The 19,880-nt window shown below is 40.9% G+C and overlaps 1 protein-coding gene across 2 annotated transcripts in view; it reads right to left on the bottom strand.

Moving 5' to 3' along the window:
• The window catches only part of MAP3K5 (mitogen-activated protein kinase kinase kinase 5), a 120,140-nt gene that overhangs the window by 27,056 nt on the left and 73,204 nt on the right, over positions 1-19,880 (bottom strand). For both annotated transcript variants that reach the window (XM_060753435.2, XM_060753434.2), the window contains exons 10-16: positions 18,935-19,088; positions 15,392-15,499; positions 9,177-9,226; positions 3,426-3,521; positions 2,703-2,784; positions 1,603-1,736; positions 136-263 (exon numbers count right to left, since the gene is read on the bottom strand). In XM_060753435.2, coding sequence (XP_060609418.2) covers positions 136-263; positions 1,603-1,736; positions 2,703-2,784; positions 3,426-3,521; positions 9,177-9,226; positions 15,392-15,499; positions 18,935-19,088 — 752 coding nt within the window. The remainder of the gene's footprint in view (positions 1-135; positions 264-1,602; positions 1,737-2,702; positions 2,785-3,425; positions 3,522-9,176; positions 9,227-15,391; positions 15,500-18,934; positions 19,089-19,880) is intronic.

The raw sequence follows: 19,880 nt of genomic DNA, 5'->3' as shown, positions 1-19,880 counted from the left end.
TATAGAATAACACTGGGCGTTAATGAACATTCTGGGAGGAAATGATGGGGTTAATATTAGGATTTGAAGTAAACAAAGTTTCAAGTTCTGTCTTACCAAGTTAATAGCATACTTGAAAAATCTGAAACCTCATACCTCCTGGGACCTGTTCCATGAAAATCTTGATGAATCCTTCTTCACTAAATGAGCCAAGATACTGAACAATGTTCTTATGTTTGAGGTGCTTATGTAAAGCTATTTCTTCATGTAGAGGCTGGGAATATCTGAAGGAAAGGGACCATTTAGAATTATTCAAGCAGCATTTCTATGCAGTACAATTCAATGCTTCAATGTAAATTATAATGGAAGTCCCAATAGCCCATGTTTTAAAGTAAAACAGCACAGCAAATTGCCCTGGCAATGTTTGCGAAAAGGAAATAAGTTCCTAACTACATAATAATGCAGAGCAAACAAGCTGGTAAAAGTCCCAAAGGCTACATAAATCAACCACAAGAACAGAAAAATAAAATTCAAGCTTATCTCTTTGGTTAGATAATCTAACATAAATGAAAAGTTTTAAAATGGAGGGGTTTAAAATAAATGTCAATGGTGCATATCTGCACTATTTTCCCTCTTCACTGGGAAATACTCAGTTTCTAGGCACCATTGACTCACATTTTTTTCTGGCTGCATGTTTTCTGTGCTTTTGGTGATACATTGCCAACCAGCTTTTGTAACCTCCAGCTTCTGCTTATATGCATAGTTGTTCATTTATGTGAATGGTGAATTAGTCATTCCAGTGATGTATTGCTTGTCTGAGCAGGCCATAGCATTCATTGGCATGTTGTTCTTTTCTTGCAAAAGTCAGCTTCTGGAACTGACTCTATAATTCAAAGTAAAAGGACCGTGCTTTCTATACATTCATTACTCTCTGCAGTATCATATTCTGTGTTACTGATCATGTTTAGCATTAACCTGCTGTGAGTTAACAGACACATAACAAAACAACCCAACTTCCAATACTGAATGGGCTATTATAGTAAAATTAACATGAAGGATGCCACAGCCTTCTCAGATACATCTTTCCAAGAACATGTCCTTTTTAGGGATGGAGGAGAAAGAGCTTGCCTTACTATCTGCAACTTCCCCAGACAACCAAGTGAAAACGTTGACAAAAGTGAGGAGTGGGAAAAATCTATACTGGCTCTTATAAGGCCTGGAAAATTAGAACAGGCTGGTTGGCAGATTTTGGAAAATGTAACTCCACATTCAAACAAAGAGTGGTCAATTTAAAGAAGTAGGCCAAGGACAACATTATAAAACATTAATCTCCTATGCACCTGAAAAAATCTAAAAATTTTGATTCACAGTATGAAATAAAGCTTTCTGTTATCTGAAGTCTTTGCATTCCAAGCAAATGTTTAAACCTTAAAGAACTAAAGTCAAACCTGGTTCCTTGTCATATTAAAAATGATCAATGAACATAGCTTGATATGGCAGCCACCTACACCCACTTAAGAGTTTTCCTGTTCTGGAGATCATTAAGCCAAGTTCTCTTTGTTTTCTTGCTACAACTTCCTACAATGTAGACACAGAATTTGTCAACCTTTCCCATTATTGTACCTGCTGTCTCTTTCCGGGATTTCTTTAATGGCAATTCTGACTTGATTGCTTAGATCCCGGCCAGCATAAACGATGCCGTAAGTACCTTTTCCTAGAATGACTCGCTCACCATTTTCATCATATTCATAGTCATACTGCAACAGAAAGGACAGCAGAAGGAAGATATATGACTCCTGTATCTATGATATGATCTCATAAGAGGCAAAAACAGGAGAAAACAAGATCCTATCCCAATGAAATCACTTTCAAATTGAAATAAATTTTTCATACTATAGACATTTGAGAAAAGAAGATGTCAAGCAAGGAGCCCCCACTGTGCAGGGGGTTAAACTGCTGAGCTGTTGAACTTGCTGACCAAAGGGTTGGCAGTTTGAATTTGGGGAACAGGGTGAGCTTCTGCTGTTCTGCCAACCTAGCAGTTCAAAATCATGCAAATGTGAGTAGATCAATAGGTACTGCTCCAACAGGAAGGTGACGGCGCTCCATGCAGTCAAGCTGGCCACATGACCAGGAGGTGTCTATGGACAACACTGGCTCTTCGGCATAGAAATGGAGATGACCACCATCCTCCAGAGTTGGACACGACTAGACTTAATGTCAAGGGGAAACCTTTACCTTTACTTATGTCAACCAAACAGTTTTACTTGTATTTATTTCTAGGATTATTTTAATGAACACAATGGGATGGTGGGAGGGTTTGGAGCACTTCAAAGATGAAGGGTCTAGTGCTTTGAGCCTGAACTTTAGATGTAGTTTTCCACATAAAAAGGGTGGGATTTTTTTTATTTTCCCCCCAAAAGAACCAAGTCAGTCAGTTAAAAATATATAAATATTTCTTTTCAAAGAACAGTGTTTTATGGAACCACTGAACCCTTTTTAATAAAATAAAGGTAAAGGTTTCCCCTTGACATTAAGACTGAAGCTAAAGAGCCGGCATTGTCCATAGACACCTCCAAGGTCATGTGGCCAGCATGACTGCATGGAGCGCGTCACCTTTATAATATACTTTAATGTAAATCCTCCTCTGGTTTAATAATCTGTTTTTGGGAGCAGAGTTCTCAGTAGTTTGAAAAGTAACACAAACACATGCTATTCCTTACCTCCAAAGAATCCCCATCGCAATCGCCTTCTTCTGTGTTCTTTCCTATTTCTTCTGTGATACTATTAACCAATTCAAAAAATCTGCCAACATTCATATAAAAGAAAAGAGTCATGTTACAACAAAACACAACCATGTGGTTATAACATTTCTTTTTGTTGCTTAAGACTATTTTCTTGGGCCAATTTTTTGTTTACATAGAGACTCTCCATGTAAATGAGATCCTAATTTTCCAGATTCCTTTCCTTGCACGAAGACTCTCTAGGTAATTAGGAGTTTCTTCTCTTCAGACCTGATAATTACCACATGGGAAAAGCGACAACGGATGATACTGAGGCCAGTATTCTCCTCTTTGTATATTGACTTAAGTAAAAGCCACTTTGCTACCCTAGTCTTTTCAAGAACTTACTCATGCGTGCAGTTTTCTTAAGCAGCTTTCTTAAATGTTTTAAGTTTTCTTATTTTTTAAAATGCCTATCTAAAGTGTGAGAATACAGAATATAATCTGTACCATCTCATTTCCTGCAGTGCACATTTAGCATGACATTTCATGTGCACACTTATATCACACAGAGAGATAATGAAGAAACTTGGCCAAAGATCATTCAAAAGCAACCGAGGCTAAATCACTAAGCAGAAGTTCATGGGAAAATATCCATACACATTGTAGAAGGTAAAGTTTCAAGAAAAGATTTGGAAATAACAAACAGTGACCAACTCATACTTTTTGCAGTGGTGCTCCGTACAAAAGTATATTTGGAAGTCATCTGAATTGTGCAGGACATAAAGGAAGCAGCATCGTTCTTCAAATTTTGAAATGCTGAAAGAGAAGCAAAGTTAGCATGGGTTACTCCTTTCAGTAGTGTATCCTGGAGGCAGTCTTTGTGTTTTCAAAAAGAATCTTTTGTGCTATTATTATAAGGAATGCCCCATCCATTATGTGAATCTGCATCAGGAGAATCTGCTGTTTTTGCCACTGAAGACAGGCAGGCAAAGAATTTATGGAGGGATATCTATAATAAGAACTGAATTTTACTATGTCCTTCCATGAGTATTGTACAATTTAGATAAATATCACCATGTTAAACAGAAATTATGCCACACCCAGATAATAAACCCAACTGTTCCATAAAATGAATTATTTCTAGAGACAAAGCATTCTCATTAAGTAGGTTACTATGAGTTTTCCAGGCTGTATGGCCAAGTTCCAGAAGCATTCTCTCCTGATGTTTCACCCACATCTATGGCAAGCATCCTCAGAGATTGTGAGGTCTATTGGGAACTAGGCCAGTGAGATTTATATATCTGTGGAATGTGGACAATTTCAACAGAAAGGAGGAAACCATGAAAATGAACAAAATCTGACTACAAGTATTTAAAAATTCTAAACTCAGGACAGTAAATAAAAAACGACACCAAGAAAACAGGAGAATTCCAGATGTGAAACAATCAGGACCAGCTAACACCTCCCAACAAAGGATCCTCAGACAGGAAGCAGCCAGGCTTTGAAGCTGCAAGGCCATTCAAGGCTAATCAAGGTGGTCAATTGCAACATTCATACCTGCCTCAAACAGACAAGAGGTCTTTCTTTCTCGCACCCTGGATATTCCACAGGTATATAAACCCCACTTGCCTAGTTTCCAACAGACCTCACAACCTCTGAGGATGCCTGCCATAGATGTGTCTGAAACGTCAGGAGAGAACGCTTCTGGAGCATGGTCATACAGTCCGGAAAATTCACAGTAACCCAGTGATTCTGGCCATGAAAGCCTTTGAGAACACATTCTCATTAATATCATAGCACCCTAATTCAGAAAACATTCTGCAACCATTTCCTCTTTCAGGAGAGATTTTTTTAATGACAAAGTGTTATAACAAGGCAAAGGTTCCTTAAGAACACTAATAATGTCACTGGCAAATGCATTTGTACCTTCAGTGAATTATGTTTTCTAGTAATAGTAGTCTAATTAACATAAATATAATGAATATGATCTCATCCTTCAGAACTGGGCTTGTCTGCTTGTCCTTTGAGGAGATCATTCCCATGAAGACAGAAACCTTCAAAAGCCTCTATCTTAAAAAACCAGTCATCTATTTCAATAATTGTATCACATACTACTACGCAAAGGCTGAAACGTTACTTTTGAATTACAAATCCTAGAAGTAGTAATGCTGACTGGAGGATTGTGAGAGCTGTAAGCCACAAAGAAACTTTTCCAAACTCTGATTTGTACTAAAATTCACAGAATCATATTTCCAGCATTGCATGTTATAGCCTAAAAATGAATGTTTTCAAGCTCCAATGTTATAGCAGGAGCCATCAGGGGGCACCCCAGCACAAACCTGGAAGTTTTTTCCCCCTTTGAGAAACTAGAAGAGTAAGACAGCTCACAGACAACATTGAAATGCTGCTATTTGATTAATTCTATGAAATATACTTTGGGAAAGGAACATGTCAATGAGAAACAAAAATTCCTCTGCTCTTTAAACTATACAGATTGGTTATTCATTTAAAGTGTTTATTTCCCACAATGTGAAGCATATTGGACTAAAAATAGTTGTTGACAATTTTTCAAGAAACTGGCATATGACTTACTGAAAGCCATCCATGTACCAAATATACACTGTGCCAAAACATGTGATTCAATTATACATTAATTCAGTAATTTAATCATTGACTATTTTTTGATCCTTTATACCAGAATTAGATTGAAAATGTTGGTTAAACCCAACCTTCCTTCCTTCCTTCCTTCCTTCCTTCCTTCCTTCCTTCCTTCCTTCCTTCTGGAAGTGGTTTTCAACCTTCCTAATGCTGTGACCCCTTAATACAGTTCCTTATGTTGTGGTGACCCTCAACCATAACATTATTTTAATTGCTACTTCATAATTTTGCTTCTGTTATGAATCGTAATGTAAATATCTGATATCCAGGATGTATTTTCATTCACTGGACCAAATTTGGCACAAATACTCGATGCACCCAAATTTTAGTACTGGTGGGGGTGTGGTTGATTTTGTCATTTGGGAGTTGTAGTTGCTGGGATTTATAGTTAACTTACAATCAAAGCGCATTTTGAACCACACTAATGATAGAATTGGACCAAACTTGGCACGCAGAACTCCCATGACCAACAGAAAAATACTGGAAGAATTTGGTGGGCACTGACCTTGAGTTTTGGAGTTGCAGTTCACCTACATCTAGAGAGTACTGTGGACTCAAACAATGATGGGTTTGGACCAAACTTGGCATGAATACTCAATATGCCCAAATGTGAACACTGGTAGAGTTTGCAGAAAAATAGACCTTGACATTTGGGAGTTGTAGGTGCTGGGATTTGCAGTTCACCTGCAATCAAAGAGCATTCTGAACCCCACCAACAATAGAATTGGGCCAAACCTCCCACACAGAACCCCCATGATCAACAAAAAATCTGTGTTTTCTGATGGTCTTTGGTGGGCCCTGTGATACCCCCTCACAACCCCCCAACCCACCAGGGTCCCAATCCCCAGGTTGAGAAATACTGGCTTAAGTGGAAATACAGATGTTATGTATCGCTCCCTGTCATCATAATTTTCAACAGTCTCAACAATATGGAGAATCACATGTTTCCCAGTCCTCTTTGACAAACTTTCCTATGCAGTCAGTTAATGTTAACAGACCTGATATTTAATTTTGTTTTCTTCTCAGCAATTTGGAAGGCCCTCCCTTCACCAGCTTCAGTACAAATGCAGTACTGTGGCCTATAATGAGCTGTTCTATGTATTTTCAACATTTGATAGCTTATCAGTAATACTTAAAACCATTCCCATGCTGGCAAACTCTTTAACTACTTCATTTATTAATTGAAATAGATACAGCATACTTTTCTGAACCAAGTTGACCAAAGAAAGAGAAAATATGCAAATATAAAAAAAATTAAAAGTGTAATAATAGACTAGTATTATAAGAAAATTTAACCATCCTCCCAAAATTAACATGCTATAATTCTAATGGCTGATTTAAACTTATTCTGCTGGTCCAAGTGCTGATCAAAGCTTGGAATAACAGGTGTGGGATTCCACCTGGTTGCAAGTCACTGAATGGTTCCCCTCTCATCTGGGAGTGGCTTGGGTATTTAGGTCCTATCTCCTCCTAAATTGGATCTGGCTCCATGCCAAAACCACCTGAACGATGGGCTGAATGTAAATCAAAACTGTAGACCTCAGATAAGCATTTCTCAACCTGGGGTTGGGACCCCTGGGGGGGGGGTCACATGAGGGTGTCAGAGGGGTCGCCAAAGGCCATCAGAAAACACAGTATTTTCTGATGGTTAAGGGACTCTGTGTGGGAAGTTTGGCCTAATTCTATCCTTGGTGGGATTCAGAATGCTATTTCATTGTAGATGAACTATAAATTCCAGCAACTACAACTCCCAAGTGTCAAGGTTTATTTTTCCTAAACTTCACCAGTTTTCACATTTTGGCATATTAAGTATCTGTGCCAGGTTTGGGCCACTTCTATCATTGTTTGAGTTCACAGTGCTCTCTGGATGTACGTGAACTACAACTCCAAAAAAACTCAAAGTCAATGCCCACCAAACCCTTCCAGTACTTTCTTTTGGTCATGGGAGTTCTGTGTGCCAAGTTTGGTTCAATTCCATTGTTGGTGGAGTTCAGATGCTCTTTGATTGTAGGTGAACTATTAATCCCAGCAACTACAACTTCCAAATGACAAAATCAACCCCACCCCCACCAGTATTCAGATTTGGACATATCAGGTATTTGTGCCAAATTTGGTCCAGTGAATGAAAATACATCCTGCATATTTGATATTTACATTATGATTCATAAAAGAAGCAAAATTACAGTTATGAAATAGCAACAAAAATAATGTTATGGTTGAGGGTCACCACAACATGAGGAACTGTTGTGAAGGTTGGGATTCGGAAGGTTGGGATTCAGAAGGGATTCGGAAGGTTGGGAACCACTGCCTTAGATCCTCTCAATATCAGAGCAAAGGGAGGAAAGGTGAGGAGAAAATCCAACCTTGAATATGGCCCATGTGCTGGGGACCCGGGGGCGGGGGGGGGGGGGAGTGTGAGACACAGGTTTCAGACAAAGAGCCTTCTTATCTAAATTCACCCAGGCAATTAAACATCAAAAAGCTGAACTTCAAAACACCTATTTTTACTCAGAATAGATACCTATCCTCTTGTGCTTTTAAGGCAATATCCAGTTCTAACGCAATGCAATATGTTAGTCATGGGTAGTGCAAGTTCCTTTGAACAATCCTTTAAAGAAAATGACATCTCCACCAGTTCTCTGCATTAGTCATAGCACCTATTAATCATCACACAGCAAAAAGCTTGATATTCAAGCATGGCACACAAGAGGCAGAAAGAAGAGGTCAAATCTCTTTTATGTTCTTAATCCTGAAGCCCATTAAACTCAAGTATGTTCTGGAAAAATCTGTTATCTTGTAGGGCCACTGTCTAATACCATAGGCAATTTTGCTAGCCTGAAAAAGGGAACATATCCCACTTATGACCTCATCAGATGGGCCAAATTGCTCATCTTATGATACTTGTACTTCTGATAAGGCTCCCATCAAACAACATTAATCTACTTTCAGTGGGGCTCTGTGCCTCAAGTGAATGTGAAGTGTGGTAAGAGGCCACTTTGGCAACACGGGAAGCTTCCCATGTTGTATAGGAAAGAGTCGGGTGGCGACACTCCCCCCCCCTTTGGGATGGATGAGGGGCAAGGTGGACAATGCGGGAAACAGGGTGATGGGTTCCCCACACCCCCCCACTGGGCCCCACCAGATTTGCCACAATCCATGGCAAATCCTGGCCTCAATGTGATGAGGTCCTCAGAAACATTAATTTTACTTTTAAGTAAAATGTTGATTCCATTTGAATCAATAATTCTTTTGTGCTTTGGTTCCAATATAACATACTTTTCAACAGATAAGATTAAGTGATTTTTTATTTCAATATCATGTTCTAAAAGAATGCTATACATGAGCAGTAAGTAAGAAATAACTGACTCCTTGGCTGCATATTCATTACAAGAAAACGTGTAATTTGTACCTGTTTCTTTGCCACAGTTTTCGTGTGCAATACAAGTGTGATGTGGTGAAAGAAGTGATGTGTGATTAGACCTGGAAACCCAGTCTGGAGTCTGGTCAGCTCTGAAGCTCTTTTACTAACTGAACTAATTCAGCCACTCTCACACTATTAAGTTACAACAAGGAGATAAGATGAGATAGGAACAACATTTGACTACCATCACCATGGGAGTGAGATAAATATAGAATCATAGAATCGGAAAAGACCTCATGGGCCATCCAGTCCAACCCCCTGCCAAGAAGCAGAAAAATCACATGCAAAGCACCCCTGACAGATGGCCATCCAGCCTCTGTTTAAAAGCCTCAAAGAAGAAGCCTCCACCACAATCCGGGGCACATTAGATCAATCAGTACAAATGACCTTACCTTACTCCCCTTATAGAGTCAGCACTGAAGTTCCATTCATGAATGCCTTTCTGTAACAAAAGAAATAAAGCAAAGTTGCATTTATTGCAGAAATATATAAAATGATTTTGCTACTAGCTTTAAACAAAACTCCTTTCAGAGGTGTAGCAGTCACCTTCATAAAATCACACAATGTGTGATTTTTTAAACAGATTAAAATGCAAGTTATTCTATTTCATGGAATCCTCAGAACCTCTGTTTCCTTCCCCAAAAACTATATTTTGCCCTGTCTTTTTGTTAAATGTATTGTCGAAGGCTTTCACGGCTGGAATCACTAGTTTGTTGTAGGTTTTTCGGGCTATATGGCCATCTTCTAGAATAATATAATAATATAATAAAACTTTATTTATACCCCGCCACCATCTCCCCAAGGGGACTCGGGCGGCTTACATGAGACCATATAGCCCAAAAAAACGAAAAGCCTAGAACTTTTTGTTAAACTTTTTTTTTTCAAAACACTTTCCAGTTCATAAACTCTCTTTGCATCACACTAGAGTCCCAGTTCATTTCAAGGCCAAGAACATCTGTTCTTCACTTAGTAACAGTATTTTTTAAGTCAATAGGAAAACTGCTTTAGCAGCCAGTGGAAGACAAAGTGTCAGGGCTAAGGAACTACTGAAAGCTGAAGAAATATCAATTCCATCTGTTCCATCTGTAGCCAAGAGTCATTACTAGAACCAAGCTCTCTCAACAATAAAAGAGCAACCCAGCAGTGTTCAAAACCAGAAACTGTTGGCAAACCCTATATAAAATGAATATTCAGACTGCAACTCCAGCAATGAAAGATTCTAAATGGTGAGTCATGAAGAGATGCAATGTCAGAGTGACCCAAAATACCATAATAATGTTGGGACTTCAGACCTACACTCAGGTATCTCTGTAGCCATGGACACACTTGAACAAATCACGACTTCAATTTACCGGACTGGGAAATATAACTACAGCGAAGGATCAGACAACTTCCTATGTTACATGGTCAGTATAAATGATTTTTTAAAAAATACAATTTGAAATTGTAGAATAAGCCATATATTCCATATTGTTTCCCTTGTGGGAACCTAGAGAGTATGTTAAGAACATTTCTGACACATGTAATAAGCCACAGACAACTTTCAGGCAGGCCTCACCATGAAATGCAGCAACAATAACCACAGAAGATGCAAAGCCCAGTGAGGTTTAAGTTATAAAGTGAGACTGTAGTATATTGGACTGCTATTTATTTACACTAGGATCCATATTCCAACTGAGCCACAAAACTCACTTTTTGGACCAGTCATTCTTTTTAAGGCCTCGCCTACCCATAATGTGGTCTTGGGAGATAAAATGGGAGGAGACCTATGTACATTGCCTTTTGCTCACTGAAGGAGAGTTGGAATATAAAGACAGTAAATTAATCAATCTATTATGAAAAAATGAAGGCTCATTTGTGTCTTACTGCTAGGAAAACAGTTCTATTCACTCTGTGCATATTTGCTTTCCAATCGTCTATTAACATATGGAGACCCCCACAGGAGGTTTAAAGGCAAAGAATACATTCCTTCTCTGAATGATAGTGAACCTGCCATCCAAGTATTAACCAGATCTGGCCTTGTTTAGTTTTCAAGATCAGATGGGATTTAGTGCCTTTCGGGTATTTAATATTGGTATTACAATAAAGAAAGTGCTTTCTTCCTATAAACTTTATTTATTTATTTACAGTATTTATATTCTGTCCTTCTCATCCCGAAGGGGGCTCAGAGTGGATTACAGAATACATATACAGCAAACATTCAATGCTGATTATACAAGGAAAGGACAGACACACTGACAGAGGCATATAGGCTTTCCCAACTTGGGCTTCTTAGAGGCTGTGTTTGGTTCCAGCCATGTGGGGGTGCTGTGATTCCATCTTTCCTGTCCTGCCGAAGAGCTTGTAGACTTCCTCCTTTTTTTTAACACAGTACCTATTTATCTACTCACAACGCTGTTTTGATCTCCTAGGTAGCAGTGAGTTGGGCTGAATGGTCAGGCACTCACCCTGACCTGGGCTTTGAACTGTCAACCCTTCGGTTGGCAAGATTTACTGCAGCTTGGCAGTTAACCTGCTGTGCTAAAGCCTGGCAGGTTAACATTCAAGATGTACTCTATACTCTAAGCATATGGCCATGCTTGCCTTGGCCTTTGGTGTTTGTGTTGGATTTATATACAACAGATGGGATGTTTGATTGACGATCAAGGCGAAGCATAGCTATGAAAGAATCCCCTGCTCTTCACTTCAGTTTTGACTGTTACTTTTAGTAGCACCATACATGAAAACATGAAGTAGCCATTACCTCATGCTTTCCACATACTGTTACAAAAATAACAAAAAGGAGAGTCAACAAAGTAAGATTTCCTATAAATTGCTACAAAAAGTAGCTGAGGCCAGAAACAACTCCTTAGAAAGCAGAAACAATAAAATGAAAATAAAACAAAGAGGTTTCCTAGAAAAGTACCAAAATAGCAGCTAATTCCAGGAACCACAACATTCTGTAGTGAAAAAAAAAATACTAGAGTTAAAATACTTTTTGACTGAAAAGACACCTGAGAAAATATTCCCATTCTGACTTCCAACTTTCCCTCAATCCATTTAGTTCACATCTCTTCCTTTACACTTTTGCTGTCTGCTTTTAATTTTTTACTATAAGATACTAGGGTCCCATCTACAGTGACCATTTAAATCAGTGGTTTTCCACTTGTGGGTCCCCAGGTGTTTTGACCTACAACTCCCAGAAATCCCAGCCAGTTTACCAGCTGTTAAGATTTCGGGGAGTTGAAGGCCAAAATATCTGGGACCCACAGATTGAGAACCACTGATTTAAATGCAGTTCAAACCTAGCTTCAAACTGCAGTGGCCAGACAACACACCCCAACAAAAGCTCAGGAAAGAAGCTCTTAATGTCCATCAGTACTCTCTGCCATCACCATCTGGGCCTCAAACTGGTTCCAGGATTTCCTATATGCAGATGAACATCTGCATATAGGATGTTATGCAGATGAACATCTGCACAACAAAACTACTTTCCTCAATACCAGTTTGAAACTGCATTACATTCTCAGTCTAAATGGAGCCTAGATAAATTACCTCTTGGGAATACACCTCAGTTTGCTATTAATGGAATTAATTAGCAACAACAACCAATCCTGGTTCTCTGATAAGTCCACCTGTATGATGCCTCTCTTTTAAAACGTAGGTGGGGAGAGATATTTTTGGATTTCCCAGGAACCCTAACCATTGGATTCTGGGAGTCATAGTACAAAGAAATAACGTCTCCAAGTTCCGGTCTGTTTTAAAACTGCTGTTTCTGACATGTCTACATTTTAGATGCTTTATTCAGAACAGAGATATTCTAAATATCTCAATTTGTGGAGAACTTCTTACAAAATGGTTCCAAAGGGTAGTCAGATCTCCCAGAGTTTCCAACCCCTTTATATTTCTAGTAGGCCTGTTTGATCAAGAAAAAATTTGTTTCTAAAATCGATTTGTAATTGGGGTGTTTTTTTTGTTTCGATATTTAAAATATTTACAAAACTTTCCAAAAAAATGTTTTGTTATTTACGAAATTTCGTAAATATTTACAAAACATTTTGTAAGTGTGAATGTTGCAGTAATGGTCACCTTGATTAGCATTGAATGGCTTTCATTTCTCCCACCCTGGACATTCCATAGATAAACTCCATTTGCCTAGTTTCCAACAGACCTCTGAGGATGCCTGCCATAGATGTGGGCAAAATGTCAGGAGAGAATGCTTCTGGAACATGGTCATACACTCATACAGCCCTGAAAACTCACAGCAAAAGAGCCTGGATGGATGCAGCCCTCAATTTGTGGCAATCAGATGGTATTGGTCTCATCTCAGGCGGGCCACGGAGGCAGAGCCGGCGCTGCAGGAATACCCTCCCCGGCTCCTGCGCTCCGGCTCCGGCTCCTGCGCCCTCCTCCTCCTCCTCCTCCTCCCAGCTGTGTTGCAGGAAGTGCCAGGAGGAGGAGGAGGAGGAGGAGGGCGCAGGAGCCGGAGCCGATTGGATGGCGCGCGGAGGCCGGTTGTAAGGGTGAGCGCGCGCGCGCGCCATCCAATCGGCTCCGGCTCCTGCGCCCTCCTCCTCCTCCTCCTCCTCCTGGCACTTCCTGCAACACAGCTGGGAGGAGGAGGAGGAGGAGGAGGGCGCAGGAGCCGGATTGGATGGCGCGCGGAGGCCGGTTGTAAGGGTGAGCGCGCGCGCGCGCCATCCAATCGGCTCCGGCTCCTGCGCCCTCCTCCTCCTCCTCCTCCTCCCAGCTGTGTTGCAGGAAGTGCCAGGAGGAGGAGGAGGAGGAGGAGGGCGCAGGAGCCGGAGCCGATTGGATGGCGCGCGGAGGCCGGTTGTAAGGGTGACGCGCGCGCGCGCCATCCAATCGGCTCCGGCTCCTGCGCCCTCCTCCTCCTCCTCCTCCTCCCAGCTGTGTTGCAGGAAGTGCCAGGAGGAGGAGGAGGAGGAGGAGGGCGCAGAAGCCGGAGCCGATTGGATGGCGCGCGGAGGCCGGTTGTAAGGGTGAGCGCGCGCGCGCGCCATCCAATCGGCTCCGGCTCCTGCGCCCTCCTCCTCCTCCTCCTCCTCCCAGCTGTGTTGCAGGAAGTGCCAGGAGGAGGAGGAGGAGGAGGAGGGCGCAGGAGCCGGAGCCGATTGGATGGCGCGCAGAGGCCGGTTGTAAGGGTGAGCGCGCGCGCGCGCCATCCAATCGGCTCCGGCTCCTGCGCCCTCCTCCTCCTCCTCCTCCTCCCAGCTGTGTTGCAGGAAGTGCCAGGAGGAGGAGGAGGAGGAGGAGGGCGCAGGAGCCGGAGCCGATTGGATGGCGCGCGGAGGCCGGTTGTAAGGGTGAGCGCGCGCGCGCCATCCAATCGGCTCCGGCTCCTGCGCCCTCCTCCTCCTCCTCCTCCTCCCAGCTGTGTTGCAGGAAGTGCCAGGAGGAGGAGGAGGAGGAGGAGGGCGCAGGAGCCGGAGCCGATTGGATGGCGCGCGGAGGCCGGTTGTAAGGGTGAGCGCGCGCGGGCCGGGCGCCCAACAGGCAGGGGCGGTGCTTGGCTCACTGGGTGTGCGCTTGCGCCGCCCCTTCGCCCCGCCCGCCCCATTTACAAAACGGGCGAAAGCTCGTAAATACTGTGGGAGTTGCCGTTTCGATATTTAAAAACCCTTCCGGGTTTGAAAATATGTTTTGTTATCGTACCTTAAATGCAAAAATTAACGAATGTTTTACGAATTACGAAATTAACGAACGAAACCGCATAGGCCTAATTTCTAGAGCTCTTTATGCTACCCTTAGGTTATCTGAGGTGGGAATGACAATCTACCCTATATATCTAGATAGATGTATTTCAATCACTTTGAAGTTCTGGCTGTTATCATGTATATGAATTTTTTTGCATTTCCAAATCAGGCCATTTGATCCACTGCCAACTAACAGCAACCTAGTAATAGAGCTCTAATTTGAGAAGCAGATGCTCATTACACTTAGGATTAATTTACACTGAAGAATGAATGCGGTTTCATACCACTTTAATTACTGTGGCTCAGTACTGTGGAATCCTGGGAATTATAGTTCGATGATGGAGTAGCACTCTTTGCCAGAGAAAGTTTTAAATGTGCAGAGAGGCCAATCTCTCTACAGCACAACACTGCATTTGCTGTGCCACAAAGATGGTTGATTCCTTTGGGGAAAGTCCCTTACTCAATGGTAGATTATATACTTTGAATGCAGAAGGTCCAATGTCCCTGGCATCTCCTCAGAGCTGGAAAAGGCCCCTGTCTTAAAATGTGAACAGTGTAAACAATGCTAATGAGGATGGACAAGCATTCTGAGTTGGCAATACACAGCTTGTTATGATTACAAAGTTCCTAATCCCAGTCCTGAAAATGCATGTATGGACATGCTTTGCTTAATACTCCCTTTCTTCCCTATCATCCATTACTTCCTTCTCTAAAGGCTTCTTTGTTATTTGCTCTCTCAAATATTATAGGCTCTGAACCTTTTTCCTATTCTCCAAACATCTCCAATTCCCCCAGGCCTTCAACATTCAAATCAGTTAGCTGCTTCTAGGGATAATTTAGTTGCAGGATACAACTTGTATAAAAGAGATTACATCTACCTCTTGTTCAAAAATGCTGGGGTGGCAGCTTACCTTATCATCAGGCATAACGTGCCAGATAGAGACAGTCTTTTCTTCAGCCTCACTATTGATGGACAGGTATGAAGGCTGGTAGATTTTTGTAGGCTCTAATATTAACACCTTTGAGCAGAAAAACAGAAAAAGGTACCATTAAATGTTGCTATATTAGCAGTTCTTGTAAAGGTATGTATTAGACACTGACATTTTTAGATTTAGCTCAGAAAATCTGGGACTATGGGAAAATCTTATAAAATACATATTTATCTTTGCTTTAAATGTTATTGTATTTTTCCAGCCAAAAAAAAATCCCGACTTTTAGTTTTATAGAATCCTCTACTTTATTGTTATGCTTCTGTTCTTGGATTCCTGAAGGCAAACATGTCAGAAAATATTTGTGTGAAGAAGCAACACTGTACATTTGCACCGTATAATCTCCAAACCTCATATTTTTGTGGTCTTTGCAGAGGAGTTTCACTGGCACCAAAATGACTAATTTTATTATTAGTCTTGGATCTGGGAAGTGTTTCTCCCATACGCAGAAACACACTGCTAATGTTCTGGGCTCTCTCCTCTAGCTCCGACACCTAAAATCCAACTCAATCATTAAGGAATCATTTATGGACCATATTTAAGGAACTGGAAAGAAACCTATGAGAAAGTAGGGGCAATACTTCGATCAGCCTAATTGTTTGTGTCTAAATCTTTATCTACTCTTTGGGATATTGGGTATAGTTTCATATTGTAGTATGCACAGGCAACTTGGAAACAAAACGAGAAAGTGGAGCCTCCACTGCTAGGAAAGAAAGAACTACATATGTATGATATATATGGAAATAGTGCTGATGCAGAAAAAAAGGAGAACTGACAGGAAATGTGGTAATAATATCACTCCCTGAAAGTCACATTATAGGATATGGGGATTTCTCTGAATGTTATCAAGTTGAATGCAGAGGATTGATCTGGCAATAAGCAAAAGTATTTGCAGTCCTGGAATGAGGAGAAGGAGCACAGAAGACAAAGAAGCAACTTTTTTTTTTTTTTTTGGTCGTGTCAGGAGTGACTCCTGGTGTGAGAGAATTGGCCATCTGCAAGGACGTTGCCCAGGGGACGCCTGGATGATTTGATGTTTTTATCATCCTTGTGGGAGGCTTCTCTCATGTCCCCACATGAGGAGCTGGAGCTGATAGAGGGAGCTCATCCGCCTCTCCCCGGATTCGAACCTGCGACCTGTCGGTCTTCAGTCCGGCCGGCACAGGGGTTTAACCCACTGTACCACCGGGGGCTCCCAAAGAAGCAACTGAATTAGAAGAAGAATTATGAGGAGGAGAATTATGAGGAAGTGGAAGAGAATTATACAGAGGAGAAGAACTAGAACCATAATAAAATATTTGTTGCTAGAGTACTTAGGTTTCTTTTGATTGATTCTGTGAGAATCACAAGAAAGCTATTCATGGGGAAGTGGGAAGAAATGAGTACTTTATCAAGGGAAATGAATACAAGCAGAAGCATATACGAGGGTTGAATGAAAAGTAATGCCTCCATCTTCGTAACTCCTCAACAGATAGCAATACTGGTATGTGGCAGGTACTGGCTTGTTCAGTAGACTCTCCTCTACAGTTCCATTTTGACAGGAAACCTTAGCATTGAATGGTTGTGTTGTTAAAGTGTGAAGTATGGAACCCTGCGAAGACGGTCGGTCAATGCGACTTAAGCAACATGCAGACATTGAATTCTTGACAGCAGAAGGTGTCACCCCAAACAAGATTCATCAGAGAATGCAAGCTGTTTATGGTGATTGTGTTGATGTGAATATTGTGCGTCATTGGGCGAGCAAGTTTAAAGATGTTGAGGTGATTCCTTCTGCTGTCAAGAATTCAATGATTGCACATTGCTTAAGTCTCATTGACCAATCGTCTGCGCAGGGTTCCAAACTTTGCATTTTAACAACACAACCATTCAATGCTAATGCTTCCCACTAAAATGGAACTGTAGAGGAGACTCTACTGAACAAGCCAGTACCTGCTGCATACCAGAGGAGTTACGAAGGTGGAGGCATTACTTTTCATTCAACAGTCGTATAATAAAGCTGAAGCACTGAAAGTGAAGTAAATAGGGTATTAAATTTCCATGAAAGAAAGAAGAAATTACAAGACATCAAGAGATCAGAGGCATGATAAAAAAAAATATTGAAATCTAACTGCCATATGCCTTAAAGGTCAGAGCACAATATTATACACCTAAGCAATATTAGACACTGCGGTGGCGCAGTAGGTTAAAGCACTGAGCTGCTGAGCTTGTTGATCAAAAGGTCGCAGGTACGATTCCAGGGAGCGGCGTGAGCTTCCGCTGTCAGCCCTAGCTTCTGTCAACCTAGCAGTTCGAAAACATGCAAATGTGAGTAGATCAATAGGCACCGCTCCGGTGGGATGGTAACGGCGCTCCATGCAGTCATGCCGGCCACATGACCTTGGAGGTGTCTATGGACAACGCTGGCTCTTCGGCTTAGAAATGGAGATGAGCACCACACCCCAGAGTCAGGCATGACTGGACTTAATGTCAGGGGACTACCTTTACCTAAGCAAGAGAGAGATTCCCACAATTGAAAAAGGGGGTGGATCTATGAGTGCAGAATATGTACAAACTTCTGGAAAGTGCTGAAGAGGGCAAAGGCAGGGCAAATAGGTTCATAATTAAGCTTCTTTCAGGAGAGAACTCGGGCTCATAGCCTTGTCAAAGAAAAACAGCTACAGGAAAGACAGGAAGTAAAAATAGGAAGAGTGAAGCACTTGTCTGACACTTTTCCTTCAGAAATCAATTCTGTCCAGGTTGTTTGACAACAATTTTTATGGAAAAGCTCTGAAATCACAAGGTGAAGGCATATTTAATACTCCTTCATAAAGAACTTCTGAACCTACTGGACTGCAATACTGATTACAAACAACATGACAATTTCATTTGATATAGTGTATTATTAATTTGATAGTATGAAACAGACTTTTGATATGAATATATATAAACACACAAATCTTCCTTTTATTGAATATTTTCATAGGAATATTGAAAAAAATATTGAGATATGGTTAGATCTGTATTTAGGCATGCATAAGGGGACTTCAAAGCCCAATCCATCCCATGGTAATCCTTCCAGACAGCTAGATTACCAAAGGGTCCATGAAATCCAGATGAATGGTGTAGTGCATGATGGATCCTGAGCACAGTAGAAAGTAAGTCATGAATACAAGATAACAATTACGATTTTCAGTGAAATGTACGATTGGTTAAACCCAGATTCAAACCTTCTCTTTTGCCATATGCTTTTCATTGGCCCTGAAGCCTAGAAGCTTGTTTAGCTTGCTCTAACTCACACTTCTGATGTGCAAATAAAACAGGGAAAAGAGAACCATGTTCACCTCCTTGAATGACAATCAGGATTTAAATGTATTTCAGGTCACCTTCTTCTGTTATTGGAAGCTTACTGCCTTTCCAATTAAAATGCTTTTCTATCCAAATAACCGTGGGCCAGGAACATTAGTCAAGACTGTAAAATGTACTTACGGGAAATCTAACAACCGACACATCTGACTTTGTGGCCTCAACAAGAAAATCCATCCAAAAATCCACAAGATCATTTTTGGCTATTTGCTGTTCTGGATTTAGTTTCTTAAAATGCTGATATATTAAGATAGTCTCCACAATGGATTTGAGGTACCTAGGATAAATCAATAAAAAGAAAACGAATGCTATTATTTATAATTAAGTACAGTATTCTTTGCACCTGTTAATACACCTTTGCAGCTGTTGACATGTAAAATGGAAAACATGGATATATTTACAAGAGGTCTCCTGGGTGAGTGTATAGGAAGGAAAGGAGCTCATGCAGCCTACTACCCTCCAACAGTTGCCCACAACGTATCACTCCCCTGGCAGGACACAGTTGCCCACCCCTAATCCATTACTTCTGAGAATCCCATATACTCCATGTTAAAAATACTTCAAAACCTTAATCAAAATCAGTTTATTAGTATTTTTTATTCGAACAGCTTTTGCTCTGCCTAAGTATCTTAAGGCATTCTTGTCTGCTCCTGGAATCCAATCAGGGACAGCCCTGGTTAAGACTTGTATGTGAGACCACCAGAAAATACTAGGTGCTGTATGCTATATTTTAGAGGAAAAAACTTCGGAGTCTTCCTTGCCTGAGAAAACACTATAAGCCCAATGTGTCAATAGGCAACTTGAAGGCATCAACATACACATCCCTTCCTTTATTGTAGGACTCAGGGTTGTGTTTAAGCAAACATAAAGAATTTGAAAATATTTGAAATTTAAAAATAACAAAATACTCTAAAAAGGACAACAGCATGCTAAATAGATTAACAATTAAAGATAGCTTAAAAGGCTCAATCATTCAAAAATTATGTTTATGTACATTTTAAAAAATAAAGTAAAAGCTTGGTTAAAAAGGAATGTTTTTACATGATGCTAGAAATAAACCAACATTTGT

The sequence above is a fragment of the Anolis sagrei genome, chromosome 1 (genome assembly GCF_037176765.1).
Source record: "Anolis sagrei isolate rAnoSag1 chromosome 1, rAnoSag1.mat, whole genome shotgun sequence".
Classification (NCBI taxonomy): domain Eukaryota; kingdom Metazoa; phylum Chordata; class Lepidosauria; order Squamata; family Dactyloidae; genus Anolis; species Anolis sagrei.
This window is presented reverse-complemented; position numbering and strand designations above follow the sequence as displayed.